At 52.5% G+C, this 13,408-nt stretch overlaps 2 protein-coding genes and 2 pseudogenes across 2 annotated transcripts; all 4 read right to left on the bottom strand.

Moving 5' to 3' along the window:
- Nucleotides 1-4,026: 4,026 nt before the first annotated feature.
- On the bottom strand, nucleotides 4,027-4,749 carry LOC146765212 (feather keratin Cos2-2 pseudogene; annotated as a pseudogene).
- Nucleotides 4,750-5,289: 540 nt separating this feature from the next.
- Nucleotides 5,290-7,431, bottom strand: LOC146765211 (feather keratin Cos2-3-like). Its single transcript, XM_085562026.1, has one exon. The coding sequence runs from the start codon at nucleotides 7,304-7,306 to the stop codon at nucleotides 6,977-6,979; it is 330 nt and encodes a 109-aa protein (XP_085418152.1). The 5' UTR covers nucleotides 7,307-7,431; the 3' UTR covers nucleotides 5,290-6,976.
- Nucleotides 7,432-8,619: 1,188 nt separating this feature from the next.
- Nucleotides 8,620-10,024, bottom strand: LOC146765210 (feather keratin Cos2-2 pseudogene; annotated as a pseudogene).
- A 2,397-nt stretch (nucleotides 10,025-12,421) lies between these two features.
- Nucleotides 12,422-12,807, bottom strand: LOC146765209 (feather keratin 3-like). Its single transcript, XM_085562025.1, has one exon. It carries the CDS (start codon nucleotides 12,751-12,753, stop codon nucleotides 12,424-12,426), a length of 330 nt encoding a protein of 109 aa, XP_085418151.1. The 5' UTR covers nucleotides 12,754-12,807; the 3' UTR covers nucleotides 12,422-12,423.
- Between the last annotated feature and the right edge of the window lie 601 nt (nucleotides 12,808-13,408).

Raw genomic sequence — 13,408 nt, 5'->3', positions numbered from 1 at the left:
TGTGCAGGCTCGGCCTGGGCATCCTTTGCCTGAGCCCAGCACGGTCTTTCCGAGCTCAGCCAGGCCCAGCTGTGCTCCTGCCTAACCGGGATGGAAATCAGCACCTCAGCCCAGCCTCAGCCCCTGCCCAGAACACACGGTCTCCCTCTGCCCGCACCACAACCACTGCAGGACACCCCCAGAAACACAAGGATCAGGAACAAGGAACAGAAAGATCAATGCAGTCGTGGAGAGGGTGGACAAGAAAGGGGCTTCCAACTCACCTGGTTCGCAAGGAGGAGGAGGTGACAGAAGTGGTTGAGAGAGCCACCAGTTCAGCTGCCTTTTATCCTGGCCCCACAGGGCCTTAGGGCCCACAGATTGTGCTGCACAAGGGACGATATTCCTGCATGATCCCAAATGAATGGAAAGATTTCTGGGAATGGTATGGCATGAGTTGGTTTTTCCCTCTTTAATGACTTTGCATTTCCTGGCTCACATCATTCCCATTCCTTCATGTACCCTTTTTAGAATGCTGCTATGTGAGATCCCATATTTCCTGGGGCCAATGGATGTGTCAGTGTGTGTAAGAGACATGACCTAGGTGCAGAAGGGATCTCAAGGAGGCAGGTGATTCCAGACTGAGGCATTCTTTTGGATATTTTATATTCCTGCTGGCTGTCAGGGCCTCCTCTGCTCTCAGCCCTCCAGTCTTTTTCTCTCCACCTAATGGCTCCTCTATGTGATTTGGCCTTTGAATGAAACATCTTTGTCTTCTTCCTCAGCCTTCACAGCGCTTGAGACTCCTGTAGCACTGCTGCCTGAGCATCTCTCCTCCTTGGTGTTCCCAGAATCTGCTCTGACTGGAAGCTTCCCAGCACCTCCTCAGGCACATCCCTTCCTCAGGCCTCTGCCCCATGTCCTCCCCCACAATAATGTGAGTGGGAGCGTGGCTGTGCCCCGGTGTGTGCCAGTGTCTGCACATCCCTGTGCTTGTGCCCTGGTGGGAACACACCTGAGAGCCTCTGGCCTGCACAGGGACAGTTGAACACAGGGCAGGGCGCTTGTGTGCAATCCCCCTGCCCTGTGCCTGTGCCCGTGTGCTGGGCTCTGTGTCTCTGGGCTCATCTCTGAGCACAGCTGGGCAGGCTGGCAGTGTGTCAGTGCCCCTGTGTGTGTGTCCAGAGCTGGGCCTGAGCTGAGCTCTCAGCCCAGCCATTGCACGCCCCGTAGGGCCTTCCCTGCCCAGCAGTGCCAGCCCCTCACACACACTCAGGGCCCAGTTCCTTCTCTGCAGGAACCTGGAGATGGCCATGGCACCCACATCTCTCCAGGACAATCCCAAACCCAGGCCATCCCTTTGATGGCACCTCCAGGCAGCCTTGGGGCACTCAGCTGTTTCCCACTGTTCTTGTTCCTGCCTCATGTGGAGGCTTGGAGGTGACGGTGTTCTGGTGGCTCTGTGGGGATGGGGAATCCCGTGGCCACAGTGGGCTTTTTCCTGAACCACGCAATATGGAAAATGATGCTGTCAAAGAGAGTGAGGCACCTGCAGAAACTGTTTGACCCTTTCTTGGAGGTGGTGGCCAGAAAGTGGAAGTCGCTTGTACACGCCACCGAGAAGGGCAAACAGTGGCCGCTTCCAGCAAGGTGAGAGGGTGATTTTGATTCTGTCCTCAATCTAAGTGTAACCCAGAATTTTATGTAAAAGAGGCTTCTGTGTCATGAGAGAAAAGTAGGAGACTTGTGAGATCACTTGGTAAATCGGTTGGAATATGGAGACACAGGCGTTTAATTTGAAAATTCAAATGTGAATGGTAAAATTGCGTGTTTCTCCTTGGCATACTTCCAATCCTGCTTGTTCTGGTCCATCATCTGTCATGACTACTGTATTCATGCTGTGCCAGGTACTCTGAGTAACTTTCTTGCTTTGTTGCTGCAGAAATCTTTCCTTGGGGAAGTAAGTGGAGTGACATTAATGCACACGCAGAAATGCACAATCTGATCCACTCCATTTATGCATTGCTGCACTGTGAGTGATGTCCAAAGACAACAATATCATAGACAGAGCAGGTCAAGTAATGTTGGACAGTGCTTCCTACTCCATGCCCAGAGCCTCAGGGGCCACCATGGGGTGCTGGAGTTGGATTTGGGACACTGGGCTTCCCTGGCAGCTCAGAGCACCTCTCCTCCAGTGGGTACTGAAGAGCCTGGCTACAGTTCCACGTGGAGTGAGAAATGTTCACTGCACAGGGTGGCCAAGCGGGGCCTTTTGCACACCCTTCTTTTGCTTCTTCAGAAAGGCATTGTTTTATCTAAAGATGCATCTTTGTGCCAGTTGAACAGTGAGCCAGGACTGTCTGAGGAATGTGTCAAATCCCAATGCAGCAGCCACTGCAACCCCTCTGCATGTGTCAGAGATGACCAAGGTGCTGGAGAACTGTTGGGAAGGGTAGATAAATAGAATTATTCATAAATAATATAGCCAGGATGAGAACAGTCCTCTCTGCTAGCCAGACAATGCCCTTGCCTACGGATGGGCCCAGGGGTCAATTGGACTGTTCCATCTCACCCCCTAAAATGTAAGGTTCACCCTGCACCTCTATCCATCCCCTAAAACATCAAGTGCCTTTAACCCCATTGGCCCGAGCCTTGTTCCTGCCCACCTTGAAGCCCCTTGAATAGGGGGCTTCAAGGGGCCACATGGTCTCTTAGAACTTCCCCTCCTCTTAGAACTTCCTCCCCTCTCTTGTAACTTCCCCTCCTCTTGGAACTTCCCCTCCTCTTAGAACTCCCCCTCTCCTAGAGCATCCTTATGTCTCTCCCGTCCCCCATCCTCTCAAGCTTCACCACATGCTGCGTCTGGCAGTTCGAGGCAGGACCTTTATGCATCCACAATAAACCTAATTGCGTAGGGCAGCCTTCAGAGATTTCTTGTCTCCATTCACCTAAACAGTCCTGGAGCAGCAGACCTTGTTACAAAGAACCTGTGCTACAAGTGATGATGTGGAACCTTTTCTCTCTGGAAAGTGAAAGGTTTTGGAGAACTCCATCCAGTTTTCCAGCAGTTCCAGGACTCCAACAAAAAGAATGGAGCCTCTTTCATTCCAGACATTCCCATGGAAAGGGTCAGTCATTTCCCAGGGGTGCACTTGTTGAAAAACACAGTGCTCCGTGGTAGCTTCCCAACAGGGGAAGAATTCCTGTCAGCAAGACTTCTCCACTGTGGCCTTCTCTCGACTGCAGTGGACAGTCCTGCCAGGAATCTTTTTGGGTGCAGGCTCCTCATGGGGTCAGAGCTTCCTTCATGATTCATTTACCTGCAAGGAGCCCCACAGTTTTAGGTGGGGTCATGAGTTGGAGACAGACACATGACACCACATACTGAGAGAAATCAGCAAACAGCAGCGGTTTATTATGGAAGGTCTTGTTGTAGAGGGTTTGAAACTCTGGGTTAAAACAGCTGACTGGTTGAGATCACTCTCTGCTCAGATGTCTGGCCAGTGCTGTGCCTGCATCTAAGCTTGGACAGGGTTGGCTGAGGGTCCCCTGTAGAGGTTTGAATCCAACCCATTGTACCGTGACACCATAGAAGAGCTATCCCTAGTCCTCCCAACTGTGTGCATGCTGCCAACCCCAACCTATGAAGGCCCGCAGTCCTGTGTGTCTGGACAGCAGCTGGACAGAACAGTAAATGTGGGGGAGGTGTCAGAAAAGAGGAAGCTGAGGGCTGTCCCCAAGCATTGCTGGTTCCCTTGTACCTGCTTTCACCCCCCATTTATGTCAAGCTGGGGAACCGTCTTCTTCACCCAGTAGTATTAGAGGAGTACAAAGGAATGTGTTTGTGAGCTTCTAGAGGAAAGGAACAAAGTAAAATCCACTGTAGGGCATCCCAAGCCCTGAGCTCACTGGAAAAGTTGACACAGATGGAAAGAGAAGCAGAGGCCAAGGCTTGGATGCAAAATGACTTTATTGACTCGAAGCAGGAAAAAGGAGGTGGTTCCCAGAGAGCACCAGGAGCAGCCACTGAGGGACATTAGCGGTGTCCCTCTGCCTGCCCTCCAGATAGAAAGAAGGGGGAAAGCCTAGAGGTCCAGCTAGGCTGGCATTGAGTGCTGGAGATAGGAAAGGAATGGAAGAGAAAAACCAGAACGTAAGAATGAAACAAAAGTCATAAGTCCTACATACAATGTCCCAAAATTCTGACTTCATTCCAGCACCATGCACTGATGTCTTGGAGGTTCTTGCCTGAGGATGTTGGCATCAGCATTTTTAGCAGGGACGACAGCATCTGCTGCCACCATAGCAGTTGGTGATGCAGGAGATGTCAAAGCCCCCAGAGCTGATGGGCACTCCACCACAGCTGAGGATGTTGCCAACAGCAGCGGAGGTGGAGGATCCCACGGCGGTGTTCTGTGGGGAGGAGCTGAGGATGGGGCCGGGCAGGGTCACCAGCACAGCAGGCGGCTCAATGACAACGTGGGAGCTCTGGCACTGCCTGACACAGCACTCAGTGCAGCTGCTGGCCAGCGGGCAGGGGCCGCAGGGCTGGCAGCAAGGGTTGCAGGGCTGGCAGCAGGACATGGCTCGGGGTCACAGGTGCACCTGGCACAGAGGGCAGGGAGAAGCACAAAGTGAAGACACATGAGAAGCAGCACTGCACCCAAACACCCTGCAGCCCAGGCACCTCCTGGCCCCCACTGCACTACCCAGTTCAATGTCCAGGTACCACCTCAGCCAAGTCCCAGCCTCTCTCTGTCAGCACAAGACCTTCTCTCCCCTGCCCTCTCCCAACAGAAGCAGCTCTGTGGCCTGCACTACAATAGCCCCTCTGAGCTGAGACCTCCAGCCAGGCAAGGGCTGCTCTTGAAGGAGCAGGAGGCAGAGGAGAAGAGGCTTCGCACTCACCTGGTTCCTGAGGAGGAGAAGGAGGTGAGAGAAGTGGATGAGAGAACAGAGGCTTTGGCTGTCTTTTATAGCAGTCCTGCCCTGCCTCAGGCCCAGAGGCACCTTAGTGGAAGTCATAATTTTCTGACCAGTTCATGTCAAATGTGCACCATCTCAGTTAATGGTAGGGGCTGTGTCCTGGTTTCCTGCATTTCTGCCTTTTCATTTCCGGACTTTTGTCCTGTGTGTTCCTATCTGAGGGCTTGTGTTAGGGCCGGAACGTGGGGCCCAAGAATTTCCGGGATATAAACTCATCCGCACAGACTGACTGCTCGGATCATCGTCTGGTGACATTCCTTGAGGTCACATAATGCATCTTAATTCCTCCCTACTGGGTCAGCCTTCCGTCAACAGTCCGTGCACATTTCTCCCCCACATTGTTGTTCTTCTGCTGTGTTGCGTTTTGCTTCTCTACAGGAGCCACAGCACGGATGCTTGTCCCTGAGGAGTGTTGCCCGACATCCCTAAGCTGCCTTGTCCAACATGCTGGTCTTTCTCACCATATATTCTTTACTGATAATCCTTGGTTGTTATTACTGGCTCTTCTGAAGTTGACCTTGGCTGGATGGCCAGTGCTCGACAGTCATGCTATCACTCCAACTTCTGAAGTGGACAGGGAAGTCAAATTAAGGTGCAAAAAAAATTGAGGCATGGGGCAAGGCGGTTGGCTAAAGTAACACTTTCATAATACTTTGCTCTTGAAATTTTGGTTCACACTGTGATGGATCCTGTCCCTCTTGTAAGAGCTGAATGATTTGGAAGCTGGGGAAGAAGGCTGAAGGAATGGGCTCAGTGTCATTGAAGAGTCCAGTGTCTCCCACCATGTCTGACTGAGTCAGCTTTGGCTGTGTCCAAAAGGGACTCAGCACTGCTGAGCCCAACTCAGAGTACATTTGTCACACTGGTGATGCCTCTGTGAAAGCATATTTCATAAGAAATGGTTTGGTTTGGAAGGAAAAGGTTTAAATGTGGAAGAATTAGGAGCATGATTGCAGGTTCACTCAAGTGACCTTGCAGCTGACAATGCCAGGGCCTGGAGAGTCTCAGTGTGGGAAACACCAAATGCATGCCTACTACTGCTTTAACCAGTGTTTGGAGAAGTAGCATCTGTGTGTAGAGACAGTGCCAGTGTTGGGAGAGACGTGGAGACCATCTCATGGACGTGCTTAAGCTCCCTGTTTTGGGAGAGAGAAGACCAAAGCTCAGAGATCACAAAAAGCCCAGGGAGATCACAGCACTGGTGTAAAGAGGAGCCCTGCTTGCAAGGACTGGGCCAAAGGAGAATTACATCCCCACTTGCATCTCCACCTAAGTGTTCCCTTGGTGTTCTCTGTGAAGAGCGGCGAGGAAATAAGTTTGCTCTTTGCCTTTCCACCCTGGTTTTGTGGTTGTTCCATACACCTGACTGTGTCAACTCAAAATCTTGAGATGGAAGGGAACCTAAGCAACATTTTCTTTCATTTGCAGCACACCATCCACCCGACAAAATATGGACCAGGATGGCACCCACAAAATTAAGTGGCTCAAAGTCCTCAGCAATCTTGCCTTAATATTAGAGAAATGAGAAGAAACTTTTCTGTGCAACTTGTTCCAGTGCCGCATCACCCTCACTGTCAGGGTATCCACATCAGCTCCAATGGAAAGGGCACAAGGAAGATCCATAGCAGTGAGTCCTGCTCTCTGCTATTTCCTGAGGTGACTGGATGAGTTCTCAGAGGTAAAGGAGAAGAAATAGGCCCAGCGGTGGATGCAAAAAGAACTTTATTGAGTCTAAAGAAGCAAACAAGCTAATGGTCAAAGACAGCAGCAGGAGCAGCCGCTAAGATGCCGAGGAGCGTGCGTCTGCCCGGCCTGCAGGATCCAGGGAGAGGAGGGGTGGGGGACAGAACCACCAGGCTGCCATTGGCACATGGTGATAGGAAAGGAGAGAGCAGAAGAAGGAACTAATAGCAAAAGAGGCTAAATTCCATGTTAAATATTTTGTCTGCATTCCTAGAGCATGTCCTGAGGTCTTGGAGGTTCTTGCTGGAGGATATTGGCATCAGCATGTTTAGCAGGGACGACAGCATCTGCTGCCACCATAGCAGTTGGTGATGCAGGAGATGTCAAAGCCCCCAGAGCTGATGGGCACTCCCTCGGAGCTGAGGATGCTGCCAACAGCAGCAGAGGTGGAGGATCCCACGGCGGTGTTCTGTGGGGAGGAGCTGAGGATGGGGCCGGGCAGGGTCACCAGCACAGCAGGCGGCTGAATGACAACGTGGGAGCTCTGGCACTGCCTGACACAGCACTCAGTGCAGCTGCTGGCCAGCGGGCAGGGCCCACAGGACTGGCAGCAAGGGTTGTAGGGCTGGCACTGCTGGCACTTCTCAGAGCAGGACATGTCTGGAGCTGGCGCTGCACCTGGCACAGAGGGCAGGGAGGAAGCAGAGCACACGCACACCTGAGACACAGCCCGCAAGGCAGCCCCAGCAGGACAAGGCCCCTGCTGCCTGCGCAGCTCCAGCCTGTGCAGGCTCAGCCTGGGCATCCTTTGCCTGAGCCCGGCATGGCCCTTCCGAGCTCAGCCGGGCCCAGCTGTGCTCCTGCCTAACCGGGATGGAAATCAGCACCTCAGCCCAGCCTCAGCCTCTGCCCAGAACACACGGTCTCCCTCTGCCCGCACCACAACCACTGCAGAACACCCCCAGAAACACAAGGATCAGGAACAAGGAACAGAAAGATCAATGCAGTCGTGGAGAGGGTGGACAAGAAAGGGGCTTCCAACTCACCTGGTTCGCAAGGAGGAGGAGGTGACAGAAGTGGTTGAGAGAGCCACCAGTTCAGCTGCCTTTTATCCTGGCCCCACAGGGCCTCAGGGCCCAAAGATTGTGCTGCACAAGTGACGATATTCCTGCATGATCCTAAATGAATGGAAAGATTTCTGGGAATGATATGGCATGAGTTGGTTTTTCCCTCTCCAATGACTTTGCATTTCCTGGCTCACATCATCCCCATTCCTTCATGGACACTTCTTTTGAATGATGGTATGTGAGATCCCATATATCCTGGGGCAAAGGATGTGTGTATCAGTGTTTGTAAGATACATGAACTATGTGCAGAAGGGATCTCAAGGAGGCAGGTGATTCCAGCCTGAGGCATTCTTTTGGATGTTTTATACTCCCGCTTTTTGGAAGGCCTCCTCTGCTCTCAGCCCTCCAGACTTTTGCTCACCACCTAATAGCTTCACTCTGTGATTTGGCCTTTGAATGAAACATCTTTGTCTTCTTTCTCAGCCTTCACAGTGCATGAGACTCCTGTAGCACTGAGCTTCTCTCCTCCTTGGGGTTCCTAGAATCTGCTCTGACTGGGAGCTTCCCAGCACCTCCTCAGACACATCCCTTCCTCAGGCCTCTGCCCCATGTCCTCCCCCACAATAATGTGAGTGGGAGCGTGGCTGTGCCCCGGTGTGTGCCAGTGTCTGCACATCCCTGTGCTTGTGCCCTGGTGGGAACACCCCTGAGAGCCTCTGGCCGGCACAGGGACAGTTGAACACAGGGCAGGGCGCTTGTGTGCAATCCGCCTGCCCTGTGCCTGTGCCCGTGTGCTGGGCTCTGTGCCTCTGGGCTCATCTCTGAGCACAGCTGGGCAGGCTGGCAGTGTGTCAGTGCCCCTGTGTGTGTGTCCAGAGCTGGGCCTGAGCTGAGCTCTCAGCCCAGCCATTGCACGCCCCGTAGGGCCTTCCCTGCCCAGCAGTGCCAGCCCCTCACACACACTCAGGGCCCAGTTCCTTCTCTGCAGGAACCTGGAGAGGGTCACGGCATCCAAATCTCTCCAGGACAATCCCAAACCTAGGCCATCCCTTTGATGGCACCTCCAGGCAGCCTTGGGGCACTCAGCTGTTTCCCACTGTCCTTGTTCCTGCCTCATGGGGAGGCTTGGAGGTGACAAAGTTCTGGTGTCTGTGTGGGGATGGGAAGTCCAGTGGCCACAGTGGCCTTTGTCCTCAGCCAGGAGCTGTGGGAACATGATACTGTCAAAAAGAATGAGTCAAGTAGGGAAAAACTTTTGACCATTTTTGGGATGTTGCGACTAGCAGATGGGAGAATTTTTCTACTAAAACATCCAGAATGAGAAAAAGTTGCAGACTCCAAGGGTAGGAGGATGGTTTTGGTTCTGTCCTCATGCTTACTTGACCCTATGAAACCTCTCAGCTCTGCCAATGTGGTTGAAAGCTGAGCAGAAATCTAATGTGAGAGAGGTGTTTGAAGAGAGGAGGTTCTTGACAATCCCCAGGAATGCTGTTCCCCATTCTCAGTCCTGTGACATCATCTTCATGTTATGATTAGTATTTTGGGGAATCCAGGGATTTGTTTGGGAGCTGCAATAGAAAAAGTGCATAATACTGGCCAACACCTTGTCTTCCCATAACTTTTACCATGAGCTGACTGAAAAAGTTACAACACAAGGAAGGAGAAAGCAGAGGACCAGGGTTGGATGCAAAACAACTTTATTGAGTCTAAGGAAGAGAAGGAGGGAGCTGAAAGAAGACATTAGGAGCAGCCAGCAGCCTGCAGTGCGGGTGTTGATTTGCCTGGCCTGCAAAGAAACAGAGGGAGGCAAACAGTTTCCACTAGGCTGGCATTGGGTGGTGCTGAAAGGACAGGAAATGCAGATAAGAGAGTGGAGGAAAACAGCAGTAAATCAAGGGCACAAATCCGTTGTTCCAAAGATCCATATTCAGTGCAGTTCCACATTCCAAGGTTGTGGATGATTTTGCCCAAGGATGTCGGCAGCATCTTTAGCAGGGGGGACAGCATCTGCTGCCATAGCAGTTGGTGATGCAGGAGATGTCAAAGCCCCCAGAGCTGATGGGCACTCCGCCACAGCTGAGGATGTTGCCCACAGCAGCGGAGGTGGAGGATCCCACGGCGGTGTTCTGTGGGGAGGAGCTGAGGATGGGGCCGGGCAGGGTCACCAGCACAGCAGGCGGCTCAATGACAACGTGGGAGCTCTGGCACTGCCTGACACAGCACTCAGTGCAGCTGTTGGCCAGCGGGCAGGGGCCGCAGGGCTGGCAGCAAGGGTTGCAGGGCTGGCAGCAGGACATGGCTTGGGGTCACAGGTGCACCTGGCACAGAGGGCAGGGAGAAGCACAAAGTGAAGACACATGAGAAGCAGCACTGCACCCAAACACCCTGCAGCCCAGGCACCTCCTGGCCCCCACTGCACTACCCAGTTCAATGTCCAGGTACCACCTCAGCCAAGTCCCAGCCTCTCTCTGTCAGCACAAGACCTTCTCTCCCCTGCCCTCTCCCAGCAGCAGCAGCTCTGTGGCCTGCACTACAATAGCCCCTCTGAGCTGAGACCTCCAGCCAGGCAAGGGCTGCTCTTGAAGCAGCAGGCGGCAGAGGAGAAGAGGCTTCGCACTCACCTGGTTCCTGAGGAGGAGAAGGAGGTGAGAGAAGTGGATGAGAGAACAGAGGCTTTTGCTGTCTTTTATAGCAGTCCTGCCCAGCCTCAGGCCCAGAGGCACCTTCGTGGAAGTCATAATTTTCTGACCAGTTCATGTCAAATGTGCACCATCTCAGTTAATGGTAGGGGCTGTGTCCTGGTTTCCTGCATTTCTGCCTTTTCATTTCCTGACTTTTGTCCTGTGTGTTCCTATCTGAGGGCTTGTGTTAGGGCCGGAACATGGGGCCCAAGAATTTCCGGGATATAAACTCATCCGCACAGACTGACTGCTCGGATCATCGTCTGGTGACATTCCTTGAGGTCACATAATGCATCTTAATTCCTCCCTACTGGGTCAGCCTTCCGTCAACAGTCCGTGCACATTTCTCCCCCACATTGTTGTTCTTCCGCTGTGTTGCGTTTTGCTTCTCTACAGGAGCCACAGCAAGGATGCTTGTCCCTGAGGAGTGTTGCCCGACATCCCTAAGCTGCCTTGTCCAACATGCTGGTCTTTCTCACCATATATTCTTTACTGATAGTCCTTGGTTGTTATTACTGGCTCTTCTGAAGTTGACCTTGGCTGGATGGCCAGTGCTCGACAGTCATGCTATCACTCCAACTTCTGAAGTGGACAGGGAAGTCAAATTAAGGTGCAAAAAAAATTGAGGCATGGGGCAAGGCGGTTGGCTAAAGTAACACTTTCATTATACTTTGCTCTTGAAATTTTGCTTCACACTGTGATGGCTCCTGTCCCTCTTGTAAGAGCTGAATGATTTGGAAGCTGGGGAAGAAGGCTGAAGGAATGGGCTCAGTGTCATTGAAGAGTCCAGTGTCTCCCACCATGTCTGACTGAGTCAGCTTTGGCTGTGTCCAAAAGGGACTCAGCACTGCTGAGCCCAACTCAGAGTACATTTGTCACACTGGTGATGCCTCTGTGAAAGGATATTTCATAAGAAATGGTTTGGTTTGGGAGGAAAGGGTTTAAATGCGGAAGAATTAGGAGCATGATTGCAGGTTCACTCAAGTGACCTTGCAGCTGACAATGCCAGGGCCTGGAGAGTATCAGTGTGGGAAACACCAAATGCATGCCTACTACTGCTTTAACCAGTGTTTGGAGAAGTAGCATCTGTGTGTAGAGACAGTGCCAGTGTTGGGAGAGACGTGGAGACCATCTCATGGACGTGCTTAAGCTCCCTGTTTTGGGAGAGAGAAGACCAAAGCTCAGAGATCACAAAAAGCCCAGGGAGATCACAGCACTGGTGTAAAGAGGAGCCCTGCTTGCAAGGACTGGGCCAAAGGAGAATTACATCCCCACTTGCATCTCCACCTAAGTGTTCCCTTGGTGTTCTCTGTGAAGAGCGGCGAGGAAATAAGTTTGCTCTTTGCCTTTCCACCATGGTTTTGTGGTTGTTCCATACACCTGACTGTGTCAACTCAAAATCTTGAGATGGAAGGGAACCTAAGCAACATTTTCTTTCATTTGCAGCACACCATCCACCCGACAAAATATGGACCAGGATGGCACCCACAAAATTAAGTGGCTCAAAGTCCTCAGCAATCTTGCCTTAATATTAGAGAAATGAGAAGAAACTTTTCTGTGCAACTTGTTCCAGTGCCGCATCACCCTCACTGTCAGGGTATCCACATCAGCTCCAATGGAAAGGGCACAAGGAAGATCCATAGCAGTGAGTCCTGCTCTCTGCTATTTCCTGAGGTGACTGGATGAGTTCTCAGAGGTAAAGGAGAAGAAATAGGCCCAGCGGTGGATGCAAAAAGAACTTTATTGAGTCTAAAGAAGCAAACAAGCTAATGGTCAAAGACAGCAGCAGGAGCAGCCGATAAGATGCCGAGGAGCGTGCGTCTGCCCGGCCTGCAGGATCCAGGGAGAGGAGGGGTGGGGGACAGAACCACCAGGCTGCCATTGGCACATGGTGATAGGAAAGGAGAGAGCAGAAGAAGGAACTAATAGCAAAAGAGGCTAAATTCCATGTTAAAATATTTTGTCTGCATTCCTAGAGCATGTCCTGATGACTTGGAGGTTCTTGCATAAGGCTGTTGCCAGCATGTTTAGCAGGGACGACAGCATCTGCTGCCACCATAGCAGTTGGTGATGCAGGAGATGTCAAAGCCCCCAGAGCTGATGGGCACTCCCTCGGAGCTGAGGATGCTGCCAACAGCAGCGGAGGTGGAGGATCCCACGGCGGTGTTCTGTGGGTAGGAGCTGAGGATGGGGCCGGGCAGGGTCACCAGCACAGCAGGCGGCTGAATGACAACGTGGGAGCTCTGGCACTGCCTGACACAGCACTCAGTGCAGCTGCTGCCCAGCGGGCAGGGCCCACAGGACTGGCAGCAAGGGTCGCAGGGCTGGCACTGCTGGCATTTCTCAGAGCAGGACATGTCTGGAGCCTGGCGCTGCACCTGGCACAGAGGGCAGGGAGGAAGCAGAGCATACGCACACCTGAGACACAGCCCGCAAGGCAGCCCCAGCAGGACAAGGCCCCTGCTGCCTGCGCAGCTCCAGCCTGTGCAGGCTCAGCCTGGGCATCCTTTGCCTGAGCCCGGCATGGCCCTTCCGAGCTCAGCCAGGCCCAGCTGTGCTCCTGCCTAACCGGGATGGAAATCAGCACCTCAGCCCAGCCTCAGCCTCTGCCCAGAACACACGGTCTCCCTCTGCCCGCACCACCACGACTGCAGAACACCCCCAGAAGCACAAGGAGCAGGAACAAGGAACAGAAAGATCAATGCAGTCGTGGAGAGGGTGGACAAGAAAGGGGCTTCCAACTCACCTGGTTCGCAAGGAGGAGGAGGTGACAGAAGTGGTTGAGAGAGCCACCAGTTCAGCTGCCTTTTATCCTGGCCCCACAGTGCCTCAGGGCCCAAAGATTGTGCTGCACAAGTGACGATATTCCTGCATGATCCTAAATGAATGGAAAGATTTCTGGGAATGATATGGCATGAGTTGGTTTTTCCCTCTTTAATGACTTTGCATTTCCTGGCTCACATCATTCCCATTCCTTCATGTACCCTTTTTAGAATGCTGCTATGTGAGATC

Source organism: Lonchura striata, chromosome 27 (genome assembly GCF_050655825.1).
Source record: "Lonchura striata isolate lonStrDom1 chromosome 27, ASM5065582v1, whole genome shotgun sequence".
In the NCBI taxonomy this organism is placed as follows: Eukaryota; Metazoa; Chordata; class Aves; order Passeriformes; family Estrildidae; genus Lonchura; species Lonchura striata.
The sequence above is the reverse complement of the archived record's forward strand: the minus strand, read 5'-3'. Positions and strand labels throughout refer to the sequence as shown.

Coding starts and splice junctions, on each gene's coding strand:
- LOC146765211 (XM_085562026.1), bottom strand. CDS start 7,306: ATGTCCTGCTCTGAGAAGTGCCAGCAGTGCCAGCCCTACAACCCTTGC.
- LOC146765209 (XM_085562025.1), bottom strand. CDS start 12,753: ATGTCCTGCTCTGAGAAATGCCAGCAGTGCCAGCCCTGCGACCCTTGC.